Here is a 25,857-nt window from a genome sequence, read left to right as displayed (position 1 = left end):
CGTCTTCACTCAGCCGAGCCACCGATGGAACTGAAGAGGACATCCGAACCGGCAGAAGTGATCATCCAAGGGGCACTGAAGAAATCTTCCATCTGATGAAGTGATCCTCCAAGCGGCGCTGAAGAAATCTTCCATCCGGGCGAGGTCATCTTCCAAGAGGCACTGAAGAAGTCTTCTATCCGGGCGAGGTCATCTTCGAAGCCGGGTCTTGAATCTTCATCCCGCCGACGCGGAACATCCTTCTTTCCCGATGGACTACCGACGAATGAAGGCTCCTTTAAGGGACATCATCCAAGATGGCGTCCCTTCAATTCCGATTGGCTGATAGGATTCTATCAGCCAATCGGAATTAAGGTAGGAAAATTCTGATTGGCTGATGGAATCAGCCAATCAGATTCAAGTTCAATCCGATTGGCTGATCCAATCAGCCAATCAGATTGAGCTCGCATTCTATTGGCTGTTCCGATCAGCCAATAGAATGCAAGCTCAATCTGATTGGCTGATTGGATCAGCCAATCGGATTGAACTTGAATCTGATTGGCTGATTCTATCAGCCAATCAGATTTTTCCTACCTTAATTCCGATTGGCTGATAGAATCCTATCAGCCAATCGGAATTGAAGGGACGACATCTTGGATGACGTCCCTTAAAGGAGCCTTCATTCGTCGGTAGTCCATCGGGAAAGAAGGATGTTCCGTGTCGGCGGGATGAAGATTCAAGACCCGGCTTCGAAGATGACCTCGCCCGGATAGAAGACTTCTTCAGCGCCTCTTGGAAGATGACCTCACCCGGATGGAAGATTTCTTCAGAGCCGCTTGGAGGATCACTTCATCAGATGGAAGATTTCTTCAGCGCCCCTTGGATGATCACTTCTGCCGGTCCGGATGTCCTCTTCAGTTCCATCGGTGGCTCGGCTGAGTGAAGACGACTAAAGGTAGGATGATCTTCAGGGGATTAGTGTTAGGTTATTTTAAGGGGGGTTTGGGTTAGATTAGGGGTATGTGGGTGGTGGGTTTTAATGTTTGGGGGGTTGTATTTTTCTTTTACAGGCAAAAGAGCTGAACTCTTTGGGGCATGCCCCCACAAAAGGCCCTTTTAAGGGCTGGTAAGGAAAAAGAGCTTTGAACTTTTTTAATGTAGAATAGGGTAGGGCATTTTTTTATTTTGGGGGGTTTGTTATTTTATTAGGGGGCTTAGATTAGGTGTAAGTAGCTTAAAATTGTTGTAATATTTTTTTAAATGTTTGTAACTTATTTTTTTTATTTTTTGTAACTTAGCTTTTTTTATTTTTTTGTACTTTAGTTAGTTTATGTAATTGTATTTAATTGTAGTTATTTGTAGTTAATTTATTTAATTTATTTAATGATAGTGTAGTGTTAGGTTTAATTGTAACTTAGGTTAGGATTTATTTTACAGGTAATTTTGTATTTCTTTTAGCTAGGTAGTTATTAAATAGTTAATAACTATTTAATAACTATTCTAACTAGCTAAAATAAATACAAAGTTACCTGTAAAATAAATATAAATCCTAAGATAGCTACAATGTAATTATCAATTATATTGTAGCTATCTTAGGGTTTATTTTACAGGTAAGTATTAAATTTTAAATAGGAATAATTTATTTAAGTATAGTGTAGTGCTAGGTGTAATTGTAACTTAGGTTAGTTTTTATTTTACAGGTAAATTTATCTTTATTTTAGCTAGGTAGATATTAAATAGTTAATAACTATTTAATAGCTATTGTACCTAGTTAAAATAAATTGAAAGGTACCTGTAAAATAAAAATAAATCCTAAGATAGCTACAATATAATTATTATTTATATTGTAGCTATATTAGGGTTTATTTTAAAGGTAAGTATTTAGTTTTAAATAGGATTAATTTAGTTCATAATAGAAATATGATTTAGATTTATTTAATTAATATTTAAGTTAGGGGGGTGTTAGGGTTAGTGTTAGACTTAGGTTTAGGGGTTAATAAATTTATCACAGTGGCGGCGGTGTAGTGGGGGGCAGGATAGGGGTTAATAAATGTATTATAGGTGGCAACGGTGTAGGGGGGTCAGAATAGGGGTTAATAAATGTATTCTAGGTGGCGACGGTGTAGGGGGGGGCAGATTAGGGGTTAATAAATTTAATATAGGTTGCGGCAGGGTCAGGGAGCGGCGGTTTAGGGGTTAAACTATTTATTTATTTGTGTCGAGGTGCGGGATCGGCAGGATAGGGGTTAATAACTTTATTATAGGGGGGGCCGGATAAGGGGTTACTAGGTATCATGTAGGTGGTGGTGGGCTCTGGGAGCGGCGGTTTAGGGGTTAATAGGTATAGAGTAGCTTGCGGTGGGCTCCGGGAGCGGCGGTTTAGGGGTTAATACATTTATTATAGTTGCGGTGGGCTCTGGGAGCGGCGGTTTAGGGCTTAATATGTATAGAGTAGCTTGCAGTGGGCTCCGGGAGCGGCGGTTTAGGGGGTAATAACTTTATTTAGTTGCGGCGGTGTAGGGGGGACAGATTAGTGGTGTTTAGACTTGGGGTACATGTTAGGGTGTTAGGTGCAGACATCTCCCATAGGAATCAATGGGATGTCTGGCAGCAGCGAACTTGTACTTTCGCTATGGTCAGACTCCCATTGATTCCTATGGGATCCGCTGCCTCCAGGGTGGCGGTTTGAAAACCAGGTATGCTGGGCCGTAAAAGTGCCGAGCGTACCTGCTAGTTTTTTGATAACTAGCAAAAGTAGTCAGATTGTGCCGTACTTGTGTGCGGAACATCTGGAGTGACGTAAGAATCGATCTGTGTCGGACTGAGTTCGGCGGATCGAAGTTTACGTCACAAAATTCTACCTTTGCTGGTCTTTAGCCTTTGATAACTAAGGTGAATCAGCCTCGCCACAAATACGCTGCGGAATTCCAGCGTATTTGAGGTTGACGGCTTGATAACTACCCCCCTATGTGTCGTATCTGAAAATATGCATATTGATTCCTACATGAAAGAAGAAACTTTTGACATAGAGTAGCCCAAGGATGGATTCAGAGATCAGTAGTCAAGAGTTGATATATATCTTTAAGCCCCTTATCTCGCCAGTTTCTAAACACCTTCTAATCTATACCCGGAGGAAAAAGTGGGTTTCCCATAATCGGTAAGAATTCAGAAAATGCAGAATCAATTTTAAGGACATGACCAGCTTTATGCCAAGCAGATATTATGTTCTTAAATTAGCACAGTTTCTTAACATGTATCGGTAGATTTGGAGATGATCAATGCAGGAGAGCACACAATGACCAGGGAGAAACCGGATGTTCTTCAAGAGCATATGACGAAACTATATTAGATTGAGTAATCCAGTCGAATGCAAATTTCAATAAAGTTGCCAAATTATAAAGTTTAATATTTGGAAGAGCCAACCCGGCTGCAGAAAATTTATTGGTCAATCTATTAATCGATAACCGTGGCTTTTTACCTTTCCAAATAAATTGAGAAAACCAAGACTCCATTCTCTTTAGATCTTTGTTTAATATATATAATGGCAGATTTTGCAACAAATATAAAATACGCGGAAAGATTATTGTCTTAATAAGACTTATAGAAGCTGAAATAGATAATGGAAAAATCCTCCAAAGCTGTAAATCATCTTTATTCTTCTGGAAGAGGGGTAGAAAGTTTTCCTGATACCAGAATTTAGGATTTTTATTTATATCCACACCCAAATATTTGATGCTTCTTACTCTTCTGAACTTAGTTACGGTTAACTTCCCCTCTTCTCTACCCAGCCACATTATTTCACTCTTATCAATATTAATCTTATATCCTGAAAAGGAACTAAATTCCTCCAATACCTGGACTATTTCTGGAATCGCAATCGCAGTGTTCTGGATAAATATTAGCATGTCATCTGCATATAATAAAAGCTTTAAGCTTTGCGTTCCAAGTGGGATTCCCTTTAATACTTCTCTTAGTCAAACTGCTAGAGGTTCTAGGGCAATATTAAAAAGGAGGGGAGACAACGGACATCCCTGCCTCGTTCCCCTCTGTAAGACAATTGGTGCCGACACTGTTTGATTGATCAGAAGGAACGACTTAGGATTCTGATAAATTTTCCCGATAATTTTGACAAAGTTATCTGAAAAGCCAAATTTAGCTAGTGCAGTAAAAAGATGCGACCACAATATACTATCAAACGCTTTGACAGCATCTAAAGTTAGCACTGCCCGATCCTCCAAGCCACTATCAGTTCTAGGAAGCTCACTATTCCACATATAGTCCACAAGCGTAATTAATTTCCGAATATTTTTCGTCGGATTACGAGCAGTCATAAATCCTGTCTGGTCAGGATGAATAAGATTATCCAGACAATATGAAAGTCTAGAAGATAATACTGACGCTAAAATTTTATAATCAGCATTGAGCACTGAAATTGGTCTATAGGATGCAGGGTCCGTAGGATCCTTACCTTTTTTTAAAATTAAAGAAATGTTGGCAGCTGCAAAGAGGTTGGAAATAGGATTATCAGAAGAGAAGTAAAAATTGAAAAGCTTTACTAAGATAGGAGTAATTTCCTCAACTAATATTTTATAATACTCTGCAGGTAGCCCATCTGGGCCTGTTGCTTTACTCATCTTAGCAGCTTTAATTGCAGTAACGATCTCTTCATTATTAAACAGTGCATTCAACCTTTCCAAATTCTCTAATTGTATTCTAGGCGCCTTGGTCCAAAAATTCTCTTGTTTCTTTGTATCAGCCGGAACCTCCGTATAGAGCTGTTGATAGTATTGAGAAAAAGCATTAGATATATCCTTTGTCTCATTATAACAAGTTTCATCTACCTGAATAGCAGAAATAAAATTCCTCCTTTTCCTGGTTTTAACCAATCTGGCTAGATTTTTTGCTGAGCAACCGTGAAAACTTCTAAAGCTTAATTTTGTTTTCTTCTTCCTGATGTTTTTGTAACAGGAATGCCTCTCTCTCCTTTTTCATTTCAAGATATTTAGCCCAATTGTACGTCGAACGACTCAAATAATAAGTTCTAAAAGCGTTCCTAACTTGGTTAGTTAGTTGGACTTCCTGCGCCCTTTTTTTCCTATTAAGAGTAATCATGTAGCCTTTAATAGCGCCTCTTATGACCGCCTTAGATGCCTCCCAGAAGGTTTCGATTTTCTGTAAGTGGGCAACATTAAATTGAGAAAAGTCCTTAAAGCTCTGTTTTAACCAGAGTGTGAACCTAGGATTATTTGCTAGATAACGGGGAAAGAAGAATGCAGGACCTTTCATGTTAGACATAATCTGTCTATCCAAGACTAAAGAGATAATAGCATGATCTGTAACTATAATTTCTCCAATTCCAGCCTCTGCTTGCCAAATTGATAGACCTTCTGATATAAGAAACATATCTATTCGCGAGAAAGTTTTATGAACTTTAGAATCGCAAGAAAACTGTCGATCATCCGGATTAAGATTCCGCCAAATATCTACCAGTTGTAGCTTTCGATAAAAATTACTAAAATGTTTAGAGCATCTCCTATTCTCTGAGACATTCCTTTGTGAGAAACGATCCAGCTCCGGACACATGGTCACGTTAAAATTGCCCCCTACAATGAGATTCTGCTTGATGAAAGGAAATAATTTGATTTTAATTTTGTCCCAAAAGTCAATTTTAAATTTATTAGGAGCATATATGTTACAAAGAATGAACTCCACATTATTAATGACAATATGTAGAACAATAAATCAGGAGTCTAAGTCTATTTCTCTAGCGGAAATTTTATAATCTAGGGATTTATTAATTAACATGGCGACGCCACATTTCCGTCTTATGGCCTCTGTGGCTACAACCTCCCCAACCCATTTAATCTTCAGTTTATCAGCTTCCTGTCTACTTAAATGAGTCTCCTGTAAAAATGCGATGTCAGGATTCTCTTTTGCTAATGTTTTAATAATTAATTTACGTTTAAGTGGAGAGGAAATTCCTCCCACATTCCATAACACTATTTTAAGCTGCATAACAATTTAAAACTCCATCCTACCACGGGCCCTGCTTTTGCGGGGGGGAGGGAGAGGAGGGGGAGAAAGGAGAAAAAAGAAGACAGAAAGAGAGAAAGAGGGAAAAAAAAAAAAACCTAAAGGGGGAAAAAAGGAAATCACTAATGGCTAGATTTAGAGTTTTGTCGGTAAGGACCCGCGTAGCTAATGCTGGCTTTTTTCTGGCCGCACCATAAAAATAACTATGGTATTGAGAGTCCACATAAAGGCTGCGTTAGGCTCCAAAAAAGGAGCATAGAGCATATTTAACGCAGCTTCAACTCTCGATACCAGAGTTGCTTACGGACGCGGCCAGCCTCAAAAATGTGCTCGTGCACGATTCCCCCATAGGAAACAATGGGGCTGTTTGAGCTGAAAAAAAACCTAACACCTGCAAAAAAGCCACGTTCAGCTCCTAACGCAGCCCCATTGTTTGCTATGGGGAAACACTTCCTACGTCTGCACCTAACACCCTAACATGTACCCCGAGTCTAAACACCCCTAGCCTTACACTTATTAACCCCTATTCTGCCTCCCCCGCTATCGCTGACCCCTGTATATTATTTTTAACCCCTAATCTGCTGCTCCGTAAACCGCCGCTACTTACATTATCCTTATGTACCCCTAATCTGCTGCCCCTAACACCGCCGACCCCTATATTATATTTATTAACCCCTAATCTGCCCCCCCTCAACGTCGCCTCCACCTGCCTACACTTATTAACCCCTAATCTGCCGAGCGGACCTTACCACTATCATAATAAAGTTATTAACCCCTAATCCGCCTCACTAACCCTATAATAAATAGTATTAACCCCTAATCTGCCCTCCCTAACATCGCCCACACCTAACTTCAATTATTAACCCCTAATCTGCCGACCGGAGCTCACCGCTATTCTAATAAATGTATTAACCCCTAAAGCTAAGTCTAACCCTAACACTAACACCCCCCTAACTTAAATATAATTTAAATCTAACGAAATTAATTAACTCTTATTAAATAAATTATTCCTATTTAAAGCTAAATACTTACCTGTAAAATAAATCCTAATATAGCTACAATATAAATTATATTTATATTATAGCTATTTAAGGATTAATATTTATTTTACAGGTAACTTTGTATTTATTTTAACCAGGTACAATAGCTATTAAATAGTTAAGAACTATTTAATAGCTAAAATAGTTAAAATAATTACAAAATTACCTGTAAAATAAATCCTAACCTAAGTTACAATTAAACCTAACACTATACTATCATTAAATTAATTAAATAAAATACCTACAATTACCTACAATTAAACTTAACACTACACTATCAATACATTAATTAAATACAATACCTACAAATAACTACAATTAAATAAACTAACTAAAGTCCAAAAAATAAAAAAGAACTAAGTTACAAAAAATAAAAAAATATTTACAAACATACGAAAAATATTACAACAATTTTAAACTAATTACACCTACTCTAAGCCCCCTAATAAAATAACGAAGACCCCCAAAATAAAAAATGCCCTACCCTATTCTAAATAACTAAAGTTCAAAGCTCTTTTACCTTACCAGCCCTGAACAGGGCCCTTTGTGGGGCATGCCCCAAGAAGTTCAGCTCTTTTGCCTGTAAAAAAAAACATACAATACCCCCCCCCCAACATTACAACCCACCACCCACATACCCCTAATCTAACCCAAACCCCCCTTAAATAAACCTAACACTAAGCCCCTGAAGATCATCCTACCTTGTCTTCACCTCACCGGGTATCACCGATCGGTCCTGGCTCCAAAATCTTCATCCAACCCAAGCGGGGGCTGGCGATCCATCATCCGGTGGCTGAAGAGGTCCAGAAGAGGCTCCAAAGTCTTCATCCTATCCGGGAAGAAGAGTAGATCCGGACCGGCAACCATCATCTTCCAAGCGGCATCTTCTATCTTCATCCGATGAGGACCGGCTCCATCCTGAAGACCTCCACCGCGGACCCATCTTCATCCGGCGCCGTCCAACTGAAGAATGACGGTTCCTTTAAGAATCCTTTATGATTCTATCAGCCAATCGGAATTAAGGTAGGAATATTCTGATTGGCTGATGGAATCAGCCAATCAGAATCAAGATCAATCCGATTGGCTGATCCAATCAGCCAATCAGATTGAGCTCGCATTCTATTGGCTGATCGGAAAAGCCAATAGAATGCGAGCTCAATCTGATTGGCTGATTGGATCAGCCAATCGTATTGAACTTGATTCTGATTGGCTGATTCCATCAGCCAATCAGAATATTCCTACCTTAATTCCGATTGGCTGATAGAATCCTATCAGCCAATCGGAATTCAAGGGACGCCATCTTGGATGACGTCCCTTAAAGGAACCGTCATTCTTCAGTTGGACGTCGCCGGATGAAGATGGGTCCGCGGTGGAGGTCTTCAGGATGGAGCCGGTCCTCATCGGATGAAGATAGAAGATGCCGCTTGGAAGATGATGGTTGCCGGTCCGGATCTACTCTTCTTCCCGTATAGGATGAAGACTTTGGAGCCTCTTCTGGACCTCTTCAGCCACCGGATGATGGATTGCCAGCCCCCGCTTGGGTTGGATGAAGATTTTGGAGCCAGGTCCTATCGGTGATACCCGGTGAGGTGAAGACAAGGTAGGATGATCTTCAGGGGCTTAGTGTTAGGTTTATCTAAGGGGGGTTTGGGTTAGATTAGGGGTATGTGGGTGGTGGGTTGTAATGTTGGGGGGGGTATTGTATGTTTTTTTTTACAGGCAAAAGAGCTGAACTTCTTGGGGCATGCCCCGCAAAGGGCCCTGTTCAGGGCTGGTAAGGTAATAGAGCTTTGAACTTTAGTAATTTAGAATAGGGTAGGGCAATTTTTATTTTGGGGGTCTTCGTTATTTTATTAGGGGGCTTAGAGTAGGTGTAATTAGTTTAAAATTGTTGTAATATTTTTCGTATGTTTGTAAATATTTTTTTATTTTTTGTACTTTAGTTAGTTTATTTCATTGTAGTTATTTGTAGGTATTGTATTTAATTAATGTATTGATAGTGTAGTGTTAGGTTTAATTGTAGGTAATTGTAGGTATTTTATTTAATTAATTTAATGATAGTATAGTGTTAGGTTTAATTGTAACTTAGGTTAGGATTTATTTTACAGGTAATTTTGTAATTATTTTAACTATTTTAGCTATTAGTTCTTAACTATTTAATAGCTATTGTACCTGGTTAAAATAAATACAAAGTTACCTGTAAAATAAATATTAATCCTAAAATAGCTATAATATAATTATAATTTATATTGTAGCTATATTAGGATTTATTTTACAGGTAAGTATTTAGCTTTAAATAGGAATAATTTATTTAATAAGAGTTAATTAATTTCGTTAGATTTAAATTATATTTAAGTTAGGGGGGTGTTAGTGTTAGGGTTAAACTTAGCTTTAGGGGTTAATACATTTATTAGAATAGCGGTGAGCTCCGGTCGGCAGATTAGGGGTTAATAATTGAAGTTAGGTGTCGGCGATGTTAGGGAGGGCAGATTAGGGGTTAATACTATTTATTATAGGGTTAGTGAGGCGGATTAGGGGTTAATAACTTTATTAGTAGCGGTGCGGTCCGCTCTGCAGATTAGGGGTTAATAAGTGTAGGCAGGTGGAGGCGACGTTGAGGGGGGGCAGATTAGGGGTTAATAAATATAAGATAGGGGTCGGCGGTGTTAGGGGCAACAGATTAGGGGTACATAAGCATAACTTAAGTAGCGGCGCTTTGCGGTCGGCAGATTAGGGGTTAATTATTGTAGGTAGCTGGCTGTGACGTTGTGGGGGGCAGGTTAGGGGTTAATAAATATAATATAGGGGTCGGCGGTGTTAGAGGCAGCAGATTAGGGGTACATAAGGATAACGTAGGTGGCAGTCGGCAGATTAGGGGTTAAAAAATTAAATCGAGTGGCGGCGATGTGGGGGGGCCTCGGTTTAGGGGTACATAGGTAGTTTATGGGTGTTAGTGTACTTTAGAGTACAGTAGTTAAGAGCTTTATGAACCGGCGTTAGCCCAGAAAGCTCTTAACTACTGACTTTTTTCTGCGGCTGGAGTTTTGTCGTTAGATTTCTAACGCTCACTTCAGACACAACTCTAAATACCGGAGTTAGAAAAATCCCATTGAAAAGATAGGATACGCAATTGACGTAAGGGGATCTGCGGTATGGAAAAGTTGCGGCTGAAAAGTGAGCGTTAGACCCTTTATTGAGTGACTCCAAATACCGGAGGTAGCCTAAAACCAGCTTTAGGAGCCTCTAACGCTGGTTTTCACGGCTACCGCCAAACTCCAAATCTAGGCCTGTATTATTAATAAGCAGAGCAAAAACTTTAGTTTCATTTATACCCTCCAATAAACCATACATTAATTCCAATAAAAATAGAAGAAAAGCTGTAATACTTAGTTAGTCACCTAACTGTCAATTAATAACTTTTTAACCTCCTCAACCTCACGATAAGTTCTTCTAGCACCGCTCTGATCAACAACAATTATATTAGCAGGATAACCCATCCATGCATTAAATCCTTTATTAATAAGTTGCGAGCAGTACGGTGCCATTAGCTTCCTTCTCTTGGAGGTTTCTACCAAGTAATCCTGGAATAACAGGATTCTGATATTCCCAAACAGGAGAGGATCTGTTGTTTTTTTAAATAACCTTAGCATCTCAATCTTGTCCTGAAAATTTAGAACCCTAAAAATTACAATATACAAGTGATGTAAATTGGAGAAGGTCCCCAAATTCCGCAATTTTAGGGAGACTGATTATTCGAATATTATTGCGTCTGGAACGGTCTTCCAGATCGTCCAGACGCAATTGCAATTTGATAATTTTAGACTCCTGTTTAGTTATAACAGAATCCTGTACATTAACTTGATCTTCCACTTCAGAGACTCTGTTCTCAACCTCTTGCATTCTTTTTGAGAATTGTTTAACTTCTGTAGAAAGATTAGCTATTACTGCTGAAATTGAACCTAATTCAGTTTTAATAATCTCAAACTGTGGCGTGAACAAATCTGTTAAATGGGTGATTAACAACTGAGTGTCACAGTTATTAGACAGTGTCTCATTAGAACTATTTAGGCTAGGGTCAGCCTGCTTCATTTTTTTGTTTTTACCTATCAAGCATTTTGGGTCTAAATGATCATTCTCTTTATCTCTTAAGATTGCAAACTAACGGCTAGATTTGGAGTTTTGTCGGTAACGACCCGAAAAACTAACGCCGGCTTTTTTCTGGCCGCACCATAAAAATAACTCTGGTATTGAGAGTCCACATAAAGGCTGCGTTAGGCTCCAAAAAAGGAGCGTAGAGCATATTTAACGCAGCTTCAACTCTCGATACCAGAGTTGCTTACGGACGCGGCCAGCCTCAAAAACGTGCTCGTGCACGATTCCTCCATAGGAAACAATGGGGCTGTTTGAGCTGAAAAAAAACCTAACACCTGCAAAAAAGCTGAATTCAGCTCCTAACGCATCCCCATTGTTTGCTATGCGGTAACCCTTCCTACGTCTGCACTTAACACTCTAACATGTACCCCGAGTCTAAACACCCCTAACCTTACACTTATTAACCCCTAATCTGCCGCCCCCGCTATCGCTGACCCCTGCATATTATTATTAACCCCTAATCTTCCTTCCGTAAACCGCAGCTATTTACATTATCCCTATGTACCCCTAATCTGGTTCCCTAACATCGCCGACCCCTATATTATATTTATTAACCCCTAATCTGCCCCCCACAACGTCGCCTCCACCTACCTACAATAATTAACCCCTAATCTGCCGACTGCAAAGCGCCGCCACCTACGTTATCCTTATGTACCCCTAATCTGCTGCCCTTAACACCGCCGACCCCTGTATTATATTTATTAACCCCTAATCTGCCCCCCTCAATGTCGCCTCCACCTGCCTACACTTATTAACCCCTAATCTGCCGACCGGACCTGAGCGCTACTATAATGAAGTTATTAACCCCTAATCCGCCTCACTAACCCTATCATAAATAGTATTAACCCCTAATCTGCCCTCCCTAACATCGCCGACACCTAACTTCAATTATTAACCCCTAATCTGCCGACCGGAGCTCACCGCTATTCTAATAAATGTATTAACCCCTAAAGCTAAGTCTAACCCTAACACTAACACCCCCCTAAGTTAAATATAATTTACATCTAACGAAATAAATTAACTCTTATTAAATAAATTATTCCTATTTAAAGCTAAATACTTACCTGTAAAATAAATCCTAATATAGCTACAATATAAATTATATTTATATTATAGCTATTTTAGGATTTATATTTATTTTACAGGTAACTTTGTATTTATTTTAACCAGGTACAATAGCTATTAAATAGTTAAGAACTATTTAATAGCTAAAATAGTTAAAATAATTACAAATTTACCTGTAAAATAAATCCTAACCTAAGTTACAATTAAAACTAACACTATACTATCAATAAATTAATTAAATAAACTACCTACAATTAATCTAACACTACACTATCAATAAATTAATTAAATACAATTCCTACAAATAAATACAATTAAATAAACTTGCTAAAGTACAAAAAATAAAAAAGAACTAAGTTACAAAAAATAAAAAAAATCTACAAACATAAGAAAAAAATTACAACAATTTTAAACTAATTACACCTACTCTAAGCCCCCTAATAAAACAACAAAGCCCCCCAAAATAAAAAATGCCCTACCCTATTCTAAATTACTAAAGTTAAAAGCTCTTTTACCTTACCAGCCCTGAACAGGGCCCTTTGCGGGGCATGCCCCAAGAAGTTCAGCTCTTTTGCCTGTAAAAAAAAACCATACAATACCCCCCCCCAACATTACAACCCACCACCCACATACCCCTAATCTAACCCAAACCCCCCTTAAATAAACCTAACACTAAGCCCCTGAAGATCTTCCTACCTTGTCTTCACTTTACCAGGTTCACCGATCCGTCCTGGCTCCAAAATCTTCATCCAACCCAAGCGGGGGTTGGCGATCCATCATCCGGTGCCTGAAGAGGTCCAGAAGAGGCTCCAAAGTCTTCATCCTATCCGGGAAGAAGAGGCGATCCGGACCGGCAACCATCTTGATCCAAGCGGCATCTTCTATCTTCATCCGATGACGACCGGCTCCATCCTGAAGACCTCCACTGCGGATCCATCTTCTTCCGGCGACGTCCAACTGCAGAATGACGGTTCCTTTAAGGGACGTCATCCAAGATGGCGTCCCTCGAATTCCGATTGGCTGATAGGATTCTATCAGCCAATTGGAATTAAGGTAGGAATATTCTGATTGGCTGATGGAATCAGCCAATCAGAATCAAGTTCAATCCGATTGGCTGATCCAATCAGCCAATCAGATTGAGCTCGCATTCTATTGGCTGATCGGAACAGCCAATAGAATGCGAGCTCAATCTGATTGGCTGATTGGATCAGCCAATCGGATTGAACTTGATTCTGATTGGCTGATTCCATCAGCCAATCAGAATATTCCTACCTTAATTCCGATTGGCTGATAGAATCCTATCAGCCAATCGGAATTCGAGGGACGCCATCTTGGATGACGTCCCTTAAAGGAACCGTCATTCTTCAGTTGGACGTCGCCGGAAGAAGATGGGTCCGCGGTGGAGGTCTTCAGGATGGAGCCGGTCGTCATCGGATGAAGATAGAAGATGCCGCTTGGATCAAGATGGTTGCTGGTCCGGATCGCCTCTTCTTCCCGGATAGGATGAAGACTTTGGAGCCTCTTCTGGACCTCTTCAGGCACCGGATGATGGATCGCCAACCCCCGCTTGGGTTGGATGAAGATTTTGGAGCCAGGACGGATCGGTGAACCTGGTAGGGTGAAGACAAGGTAGGAAGATCTTCAGGGGCTTAGTGTTAGGTTTATTTAAGGGGGGTTTTGGTTAGATTAGGGGTATGTGGGTGGTGGGTTGTAATGTTGGGGGGGGTATTGTATGTTTTTTTTTTACAGGCAAAAGAGCTGAACTTCTTGGGGCATGCCCCGCAAAGGGCCCTGTTCAGGGCTGGTAAGGTAAAAGAGCTTTTAACTTTAGTAATTTAGAATAGGGTAGGGCATTTTTTATTTTGGGGGGCTTTGTTGTTTTATTAGGGGGCTTAGAGTAGGTCTAATTAGTTTAAAATTGTTGTAATTTTTTTCTTATGTTTGTAGATATTTTTTTATTTTTTGTAACTTAGTTCTTTTTTATTTGTTGTACTTTAACAAGTTTATTTAATTGTATTTATTTGTAGGAATTGTATTTAATTAATTTATTGATAGTGTAATGTTAGGTTAATTGTAGGTAGTTTATTTAATTAATTTATTGATAGTGTAGTGTTAGGTTAATTGTAGGTAATTGTAGGTCGTTTATTTAATTAATTTATTGATAGTATAGTGTTAGTTTTAATTGTAACTTAGGTTAGGATTTATTTTACAGGTAAATTTGTAATTATTTTAACTATTTTAGCTATTAAATAGTTCTTAACTATTTAATAGCTATTGTACCTGGTTAAAATAAATACAAAGTTACCTGTAAAATAAATATAAATCCTAAAATAGCTATAATATAAATATAATTTATATTGTAGCTATATTAGGATTTATTTTACAGGTAAGTATTTAGCTTTAAATAGGAATAATTTATTTAATAAGAGTTAATTTATTTCGTTAGATGTAAATTATATTTATCTTAGGGGGGTGTTAGTGTTAGGGTTAGACTTAGCTTTAGGGGTTAATACATTTATTAGAATGGCGGTGAGCTCCGGTCGGCAGATTAGGGGTTAATAATTGAAGTTAGGTGTCGGCGATGTTAGGGAGGGCAGATTAGGGGTTAATACTATTTATGATAGAATTAGTGAGGCGGATTAGGGGTTAATAACTTTATTATAGTAGCGCTCAGGTCCGCTCGGCAGATTAGGGGTTAATAAGTGTAGGCAGGTGGAGGCAATGTTGTGGGGGGCAGGTTAGGGGTTAATAAATATAATACAGGGGTCGGCGGTGTTAGGGGCAGCAGATTAGGGGTACATAAGGATAACGTAGGTGGCGGCGCTATGCGGTCGGCAGATTAGGGTTTAATAAGTGTAGGTAGGTGGAGGCGACGTTGTGGGGGGCAGGTTAGGGGTTAATAAATATAATATAGGGGTCGGCGGTGTTAGGGGCAGCAGATTAGGGGTACATAAGTATAACGTAGGTGGCGGTCGGCAGATTAGGGGTTAAAAAATGTAATCGAGTTGCGGCGATGTGGGGGGACCTCGGTTTAGGGGTACATAGGTAGTTTATGGGTGTTAATGTACTTTAGAGTACAGTAGTTAAGAGCTTTATAAACCGGCGTTAGCCCAGAAAGCTCTTAACTACTGACTTTTTTCCTGCGACTGGAGTTTTGTCATTAGATGTCTAACTCTCACTTCAGACACGACTCTAAATACCGGAGTTAGAAAGATCCCATTGAAAAGATAGGATAAGCAATTTACGTAAGGGGATCTGCGGTATGGAAAAGTCGCGGCTGAAAAGTGAGGGTTAGACCCTATTTTGAGTGACTCCAAATACCGGCGGTAGCCTAAAACCAGCGTTAGGAGCCTCTAACGCTGGTTTTCACGGCTAACGCCAAACTCCAAATCTAGGTCATATTGTTTTATATTGTCCCAAATGGTACATCTTAACATTTATATTGATTATGCTGGTTTTGATCGAATAAAATGTACAACTATTGGTTTTCATTAGAAATGTTCTGAGAAAATTAATGATACAGGTGATAAGCCTAATAGTCTCCAACCTTTCTATGGAGTTACATTTTTATAAAAGATATCTGAACTCTTGATTTGAGACATGCTATTTTTTAATGACCCCCCCAATACCAACCTACATCTTTAGTATATTAAAACCTACCACTTTAAACTAATCTTCATGATGATATTGTAAGTATACATGATAAGATGCAGGTTCAGAACTTATTACAAAGTTATTGAGGCTTTTACTATCAATTCTACTTTCTTACTTTGTTGTATTTTTGTATAGTAGGAATATGGAACCTATGGTACACATGACCTTCTTCTGGGCTGCCGAAATACTGTTTGATGATATTTTGTTTTTTTTATGAATCCATGCTATATTTAAGCACATATAAATGTATGATTATATATATGTATATCAGCACATATATATGTATGATTATATATATATTTATGAGAGCAGAAACCAGCTAGGCCTCAGATCATTTTGGAACTCAACAATGTTTCTGCATTGACCTATATTTAATTAAAAAGCTGCAGGTTTTGTCATTGATAATTAAAAATATACAGTATAAGGCCAAAGCTATGAGGACACTTCTACTTAATATTGAATTCAGGTGTTTAAGCCAAACCCATTATTAACAGGTGCATAGAATCCAGCATATAGTTATGAAATCTCCAAAGATAAATATTGGTAGTACAATGAGTCATACTGAAGATCTCAGTGACCTTAAATGTGGCACAGTCATAGGAAGCCACCTTTGCCTCAAATCAGTTTGTGAAATTTTTGCCCTACTAGATCTTCACCGGTTGACTGTAAGTGCTATTAAGTGGAAGCATTTATGAGCAACAACTGTCCAGTCACAAAGTTGTCAACCACGCAAACCCAAAGAGTGGGCAGCCAAGGGCTAAAGCACACACTGCATAAAAAAACACCTATCATCTGTAGCATCACTCCCTACATAGTTCCTGTCTATGGGAGCAACATCAACACAAGAACTTTGCATTGGAAGCTTTATGAATTAGGTTTCCATAGGCAAGCAGCTGTACACAAGCCTCACATCTGCAAGCGAAATGCTAAGTGTCGGCTGGAGTGCTGTAAAGCACGCCACCAGTGGACTCTAGAGCAATTGAAATGTATTCTCTGGATTAATGAATTAGGCTTTACTATCTGTCATAAATACCAAATGTAATACCCTCCACAGTGCTCAGTACTAGTGCACTAATCTAGCAGTCAAACAAACTTAAGTATACAGCTTGTCTACCATAACTTTGGTTGATAACTCAGGAGACCTGTCTTCCATGCTATCAGGTGATATCCTCAGAACTATTGATCTGTATAGTCTGAGCATAAACTCATGGGCTCCGGTCATCTCTTCCGGCACCTTTGGCGTTCTCCTCTAAAAAAGGGTCTATCTGCAAACCTATGAAAGAGGATCCGTATCCTCATTGATACATACAGGCAAAACATAAAAGTGTGGCAGAAGACAGATAAAGGGTAAAACGTAGCTTTTATTGTATATACAAAATAAAATAGCACACATGACATATACCCTCAGCTGCAGCAGTCTTCCATGTTTCAGCTTCTTACCTTGATCATAGACTGTGCAGCACCTGGGTCAGCTAACCTTATATATACAAACAAGTACAGCCATGTGAGCTGGTTATTAACCCTATAATTCCTTGTCAGAAACAGATAGTATTGCATATATTTTTAATGAAGTTTTTAAAACAGTCTTGAGTAAAGAAAAAACAAGAAACTCTCCACATGTAAAAAAGATCTCAATATTCACATGCTCATTTAAAGTTACAAAAATTCACTGTCACGCCTTAAATATAACAAAATAACAAGTCACATTAATGTATATATATATTTCAAGTTTGCATTCCCAATCTATTTAAAATTTCAAAATTATAAGACACTCTTCTAAATACATCTTCAATGTATGAACTTTTGTATTTTATTTATTATAAAATCTATTACAAGGAGCAATGACCTGAGTGAGAACATTGTGACTGAAATGCTACAATTACATGGGGACATAACTAGCCTAACAAGGAACCCCTTATTCATGAAAAGCACATATCGAGTAAAAATCGCATATCATATGTAGCATTACTAACTACAGAGTTCCTGCCTATGGGAGCAACATCAGCACAAGAACTGTGCATTGGAAGATTCATGAATTAGAATTCCATGGCCGAGCAGCTGAACACAAGCCTCACATCAACATGCAAAATGTGAAGTATCAGCTGGAGTGCTGTAAAGCGCGCCACCACTGGACTCTGGAACAGTGGTGTTAGGACGGGGTACAACTTCATATCTTCAAAATACCAATCAGTATTCTACACTTATCACTGGAATTGAGTTTTTCACATTCAAGGCCTTGGAGAGTAACCCAGACATACACACAACAAGGTTTCAAGCTTCTCTGGTTTATTCTTAGCAGTGCTGAGTTATATATTACAAATCACATACATGTAACGGCACAGAGGGTCTTCATACACACCCCCTATTACAAGTTAGTTAATACAACTTAACAGAGAGAAAATCCTTTGTATAAGAGTGGAGACATTCATCCTAGAGAAACAAGATAACAAAGAATGTAAAAATGCTCTTAGTTGCATGGTTACCTTATTAACGAGATAAGGATGTTACTCCCCAAAGAACAGATGTCATATAAGAAAATACAGAAAAAAACATACAGTTCAATATCAGTACAACAGTTTATTATTAGTTCATCAATGACTTCTTAGATACAAAATGGCAGCACTATGGTAATATATTCTTACAAGTGGCAATTTGTTTTCTGGATTGATGAATTAGGATTCAGTATCTGGCAGTCTTATGAAATAATCTTGTTGAACATCAGTGCCTGACCTCACAGATCTTCTTTTGGCTTAATGGGCACACATTCCCACAGACACCAACATTATGTAGAAAGCTTTCCAAGAAGAGTGGTGGCTAGTATATCTGCAAAGAGGAGTCCATTTCAATATTAATGCCCATGGTTTTGTTATGGCATATTCTACAAACTCATATAGGTGTTATGGTCAGGTGTCTGCATACTTTTGGCTATATAGTGTATATAAAAGAATAGTGCATTTGAATTATGGCTTTAATATAGAATAGTGTACGTGTTTTTTTAGTCTAAATGCCAGTCTAGTGAAGTTATTTAAAATAATATATATATATATATATATATATATATATATATATATACATATATATAATATATATATATATATATATATATATATATATATAGATATATATATATATATACCTCCAAGAAAGGGCACTCATAGGACTTAACAGTAGAAAAAATGATTAATTTCATATATTCATCATAGAACAATGTTTGAGTCAATGTTTCGGCTATGCAAGTAGCCTTTCTTAATACAATCAGTAGCGATTACAACAGCAACACAGCGTTTCCTAACGCCATAGCGTGACAAGTCCTGTGAGTGCCCTTACTTGGAGGTTCTTATACATATGATTTGAGGAGTCAACCAGGCACTGGATGAGTGGCTAAAGGAGTGAGTGCATGGAAAGTGCTTATATATATATATATATATATATATATATATATATATATATATATATATATGTAACAAAGGCAGAATGCAGCAGACAAAATAAAGTAAAAGTCCAAACTTTAATGCAGAATTATTTTAAAAATCCACAACATCCATGGGAACAATGAGTGAGACACAGTCACTTGTACAAAACGGCTGACATGTTTCGACCCTCAGGTCGTAATCATAGCTGTTTATGGGAACACATGACAACCTATTTAAGGAGGTAGGTTACATCTCATTGGTTAAAATTTAATCAATATAAAAAATTCAACAAGGTGTGTCAATAGGTGATTACTAAACCGGCTCATACAATTTAAAATGCCCAGTACAAATCAAAAGGTGCTGTATACTGAAAAATGACTAAGCCACTAAACAGACCAGTTCAAAGGATTATATAAATGCATTAATAAATTGACATGATATTAAATGTTTATAATATATAATATACATTGTTTAAAGCACCCCATGTAATAAATAGTAAGTACTTAAAGTTAGCAAAATGAACAAACTTGAGGACAGAGCGAACAATAAAGTTGGCAATGCATAAAGATGCATAAATTTGCATAAGAAAAGTGTTTATATATTTCAGTGATTGGTAGCGTACATATGAAAATAATAATAACAACAACAGAAATACATGCACAAAAACATATCCAAATGAACCAATAGTTAATCATTTTGGTTCATAAATGATCATTTATACACATTCCTAAATTCATGTGGGCAATTATGTTCTTTTAAATAAATATATAATGCTATCAAACACTTATATATGTGAATGCATTAGTATTCACAGAAAGCTACATGCATAATAGGGTAGTTGTAAACCCGAAACCTTACTGCCTAATGACCAGTCACACCAAAGAGCAGAACAGACTTATGTATATATACATGAACCGCCATGTATAAATAATCAAAACTGCGAATGTATAAATGTAAACATTACTGTGGATATGTAAATGTAAATGTAGATGAAGATGAAAATGAAAAATGAAAATGAAGGTAAAAATGAAGGTAAAAATGGAAATGGACAGGCTGCAGAAGAGGGAGATTACTACTGGATAAGGTCCCCACAAAAAACGGTTATTTCCAAAAATTAATTAAGTCGTATTCAGAGTTCAGGCCATTTGGCACCCTGGTTTGGAATTTAAAAATCCAATACATCTCCCTCTTCTGCAGCAGTTTTTCTCGGTCACCACCTCTGGGGGGACAGAAAACCCTTTCTATAGCTTGCAATCTCAGGGTGCTGATATTTTTGTCATGGCAGCGGCAAAATGTCTAACCAGTGGAGTACTTGCCTCACCTGCCTGTATTGTAGACAGGTGGTTTCTGATACAAACTTTTACCTCGTTTGTAGTGAGGCCTACATATTGAAGGTGACATGATGTACAGGTTAGCAAATATATCACATATGTAGTGGTACATTTCAAACAACTGATGATGGGGAAAGTTTCCCCAGTAACCTCCGATCTGAATATGTTTGAAGCTGTGATATACTCGCAAACCCGACATTTTTGTCTGCACTTGTAAAGACCCTTTTGTGTGAGCCACGAACTAGCTGGTTTGTCAAGCTCTGGTAATGATGACGGTGATAATGTGTTTGCCAGAGTGCGTGTACTCCGATAGGAACAACGTAATCCATTTTTCACACGTTTATATATATATATATATATATATATATATATATATTCAACATATAATAAATATATTTTCAAAATGTTTATTATATGTTGAATACTTATTTTCAGTGAAATCATACTTGCACACTGTCAAGTATACCTATTATTTTAAATGCATTATTATAATGCTGTATCTGATAGCAATGACCTTATGCTCATTAACATTATGACTCCTGTAAGTTTATTTTGGTACTAATTTTACACCACATGACCTCTGCAGGCATGAAATCAAAGGCCACCAGCGACAGACTGTGCAAAGAGAATCGATAAAGCAAACAACTGATACATCTCTCATATTAAGTCTTTTGACAGGAAGCTGCTCCTTACATTTATTAGATTCACATTTATAGCACATTTTTATATATATATATATATATATATATATATATATTATATATATATTATACATTATATATATATATATACAGTATATACATACACGCACATATATATATATATATATATATATATATGTATATAAATATATCTATATGTGTGTGTGTGTGTTTTATAAAGCTAAACATATTAAATTAAATTAAAAATGGTTAATGAATTAACATAAGCTAAATAAACAGTATAAGTCTTTGCTCTTTCTTTTTTGGTTAACCAGTCCGTCATTCATACCATATTCCCAAGGTTTCAAGTTCACAACATACACATTACATCACATTAAACACGACAGCATTCACTTAAATGAATTCAATGTTTATGTGTTTGTGTTGATTGAGTTTTTCTCCTCTTTAAAGTGTCTCTTTTTTTCATTTTACTAGTTTGGAACACCAGTGCTAATTGAAAATTGCTCTGAAGAACTTGATCCAATTCTGGAGCCAGTGCTTCTAAGACAGACATTTAAACAAAGTGGATTGGAATATATTCGTCTTGGCGAGGCTGTTATTCATTGCAGCAGGGATTTTAAACTCTACATGACCACCCGTCTCCGAAATCCTCATTACCTGCCTGAAGTGTCTGTCAAAGTATGTTTTCTTTCTATCTACTGAAGAAGGAAATTATAGGAATTAGAAAAAAATGTAGAAATGCAAATACATTGGGGATAATGAATGAACTACTGTGAAGTTATAATTGGACTGTGGAATTGTTTTCCCAATTCTAATAGTATTATTCTCATATTTATGTGAATGTCAAAATAATACAGCTGTGCACTAGCAGAGACAGGATGTGACTGGATTTTTTTCTAATTAAATTGCATAGCTTGTTGACGTTAGTATTGCTTTTTCATAGCTAACTTCTTTAAACACATATCACAGTGAAAATATGATCATTTACTGAACGGTAAAAATAATTTGTCTTCATGGAAAACATTTTTATGTTTTCTTATAGTCAGAACGTAGTGATATTTATGGAAATGATGGTGTAAGCATTTAGAAAAGTAATAAATAAGGGTATGCAGAACATATAGTCATATTATCCAGTGTGGAAAAGAGGGATTTAAAAGAAACCGTAGGAATATGAAAACATTAAATATTGATGATGTATGATTATAATTAAATTCAAATGCTTAAAGGGATAAGAAAGTCAAAATTAAACTTTCATGATTTCATCATTTTATGTGTTTCATTCTCTTGGTATCCCTTGGTGAGAAAGAATTTACACGCATCCTTCACTAGTAGGAGCTAGCTGCTGATTGGTGCCTGCACACATTTGTCTCTTGTGATTGCCTAACTAGATGTGTTCAGCTTGTTCCCAGTAGTACATTACAGCTCCTTCAGGATAACGAGATAATGAAGCAACTGTGATAATTAAAGTAAATTGGAAAGTTGTTTAAAATTGTATGTTCTGTCCAAATCATGATAGAAAAGTTTGTGGTTTCCTGGCCTAGTTTCCAATAATCATGATAAGTTTTTTGTATGGGTAAATGAGGACAGAAATTTTTAAATTCTGTTCAAACTCAAGCTATTTGATAAATAGGTTTTTGACCAGTTTTGACTTCATCCCACTTTAACTTTTCATTAAAGGGACAAGAAACCCACATTTTTTCTTTCATGAGTCAGATAGAACATGTGATTTTAAACAACTTGCTATTTTACTTCTATTATCTAATTTGTTTTGTTCTCTTCTTATCAGCCAATCGGATTGAACTTGAATCTGATTGGCTGATTCAATCAGCCAATCAGATTTTTCCTACCTTAATTCCGATTGGCTGATAGAATCCTATCAGCCAATCAGAATTGAAGGGACGCCATCTTGGATGACGTCCCTTAAAGGAGCCTTCATTCGTCGGTAGTCCGTCGGTAAAGAAGGATGCTCCGCGTTGGCGGGATGAAGATTGAAGACCCCGCTTGGAAGATGACATCTCCCGGATAGAATACTTCTTCAGCGCCTCTTGGAAGATGACATCACCCGGATGGAAGACTTCTTCAGTGCCGCTTGGAGGATCACTTCATCGGATGGAAGATTTCTTCAGCGCCGCTTGGAGGATAACTTCTGCCGCTCCGGGTCTCCTCTTCGGTTCCATCACTGCTCGGCTGAGTGAAGACAACTCAAGGTAGGATGATCTTCAGGGGATTAGTGTTATTTTAAGGGGGGTTTGGGTTAGATTAGGGGTATGTGGGTGGTGGGTTTTAATGTTGGTGGGGGGGTTGTATTTTTCTTTTACAGGTAAAAGAGCTGAATTCTTTGGGACATGCCCCACAAAATGCCCTTTTAAGGGCTGGTAAGGTAAAAGAGCTTTGAACTTTTTAAATTTAGAATAGGGTAGGGCATTTTTTTTATTTTGGGGGGTTTGTTATTTTATTAGGGGGCTTAGATTAGGTGTAAGTAGCTTAAAATTGTTGTAATATTTTTAAAATGTTTGTAACTTATTTTTTTTATTTTTTGTAACTTAGCTTTTTTTATTTTTTGTACTTTAGTTAGTTTATTTTATTGTATTTAATTGTAGTTATTTTAGGTAATTTATTTAATTAATGTAATGATAGTGTAGTGTTAGGTTTAATTGTAATTTAGGTTAGGATTTATTTTACAGGTAATTTTGTATTTCTTTTAGCTAGGTAGTTATTAAATAGTTAATAACTATTTAATAACTATTCTAACTAGCTAAAATAAATACAAAGTTACCTGTAAAATAAATATAAATCCTAATATAGCTACAATGTAATTATTAATTATATTGTAGCTATCTTAGGGTTTATTTTACAGGTAAGTATTTAGTTTTAAATAGGAATAATTTATTTAAGTATAGTGTAGTGTTAGGTGTAATTGTAACTTAGTTTTTATTTTACAGGTAAATTTCTCTTTATTTTAGCTAGGTAAGCTATTAAATAGTTGATAACTATTTAATAGCTATTGCACCTAGTTAAAATAAATTGAAATTTGCCTGTAAAATAAAAATAAATCCTAAGATAGCTACAATATAATTATTATTTATATTGTAGCTATATTAGGGTTTATTTTAAAGGTAAGTATTTAGTTTTAAATAGGATTAATTTAGTTAATAATAAAAATATTATTTAGATTTATTTAATTAATATTTAACTTAGGGGGGTGTTAGGGTTAGTGTTAGACTTAGGTTTAGGGGTTAATAATTTTATTACAGTGGCGGCGGTGTAGTGGGGGGCAGGATAGGGGTTAATACATTTATTATAGGTGGCGACGGTGTAGGGGGGGCAGGATAGGGGTTAATAAATTTAATATAGGTTGCGGCGGGGTCAGGGAGTGGTGGTTTAGGGGTTAAACCATTTAGTTGCGGCGAGGTGCAGGATTAGCAGGATAGGGGTTAATAACTTTATTATAGAGGGCGACGGTATAGGGGGGCAGGATAGGTGTTACTAGGTATAATGTAGGTGGCAGCGGTGTCGGGAGCGGCGGTTTAGGGGTTAATACATTTATAAGAGTTGCGGCGGGGTCTAGGAGCGGCGGTTTAGGGGTTAGTAACTTTATTTAGTTGTGGGAGGCTCCGGGGGCGCCGGTATAGGGGGTAGAACAGTATAGTATAGTGTGGGTGCTTAGTGACAGGCTAGCAAGAAAGCTGTGAAAAAGCCGAAGAGCAGCGAGATCGGATGAGTGATAACTCTCACAGTCCGCTGCTCATTCCCCTGTACTTGGTGCGCGGCTTTTTAACAGCTTTTTTGATAACTTAGGCAAATTTTTGCAGGTCCACGGCGGCGATGTGAGGCGAGCTTAGGCAAGCGTATTGGGCCGGCGAAGGCAGGAAAAGTAGACACGTTGATAACTCTGTCTGCAGCAGAGTTATTTTGTTCATTTTTTGATGTATCTAATATGAATGGTAAACATACCATATTAAAAGTATTTTAAATATATATATTTTATCTTTGATATCTTGTTGTATGCTCAATATTAATACGCTCTTTTATTTGAATATTTTGACCGGCCTTTCATTGGTGCCCACAATTGTTTGCTTTTTGTTCTTAGAATTCCACAGTGTTGCATGCTGCTGCAAAGTTATATGTAGTTCTTCAAAGTAAAATGTTTTTTTGGGTCAAATATGAGAAATGTCTGAAGTATTAGTTTGAAAAAAGTCTACTGAGTGTCTCAAGCATTCATTCTTTAATATACTGGTTTCTAATTTGCCAACAGCAAATTTCCAGCGGGTGTAAATACGGAGGACACAGCAACAGTGAAGTCAAGTAAAAATTAATTTTAGCTCACAATATTGGACCCCATATACTAAGGCTGGTCTGGACAAGATTCTCGACTTGAGAACTTGTTGGTCCGGCTTTGCATCAAACAGACAGCAGACACTGTACGTACACTGCCCTGGTGTATCATTACACACTCACTTGAGTGTGTAATGCCACCCCTTCTTTTGCATGATTGGTCTGTCATTTCAGAGGTGGCAGAGAGTAATAG

General features: G+C 37.4%; 1 protein-coding gene across 1 annotated transcript in view; it reads left to right on the top strand.

Annotated features, from left to right (window-relative positions):
* The window catches only part of LOC128664413 (dynein axonemal heavy chain 3-like), a 2,586,207-nt gene that overhangs the window by 2,154,635 nt on the left and 405,715 nt on the right, over positions 1–25,857 (top strand). Inside the window, exon 64 of the mRNA XM_053719244.1 lies at positions 21,804–22,007. Coding sequence (XP_053575219.1) covers positions 21,804–22,007 — 204 coding nt within the window. The remainder of the gene's footprint in view (positions 1–21,803; positions 22,008–25,857) is intronic.

This window comes from Bombina bombina, chromosome 6 (assembly GCF_027579735.1).
Source record: "Bombina bombina isolate aBomBom1 chromosome 6, aBomBom1.pri, whole genome shotgun sequence".
Lineage (NCBI taxonomy): Eukaryota > Metazoa > Chordata > Amphibia > Anura > Bombinatoridae > Bombina > Bombina bombina.
This window is presented reverse-complemented; position numbering and strand designations above follow the sequence as displayed.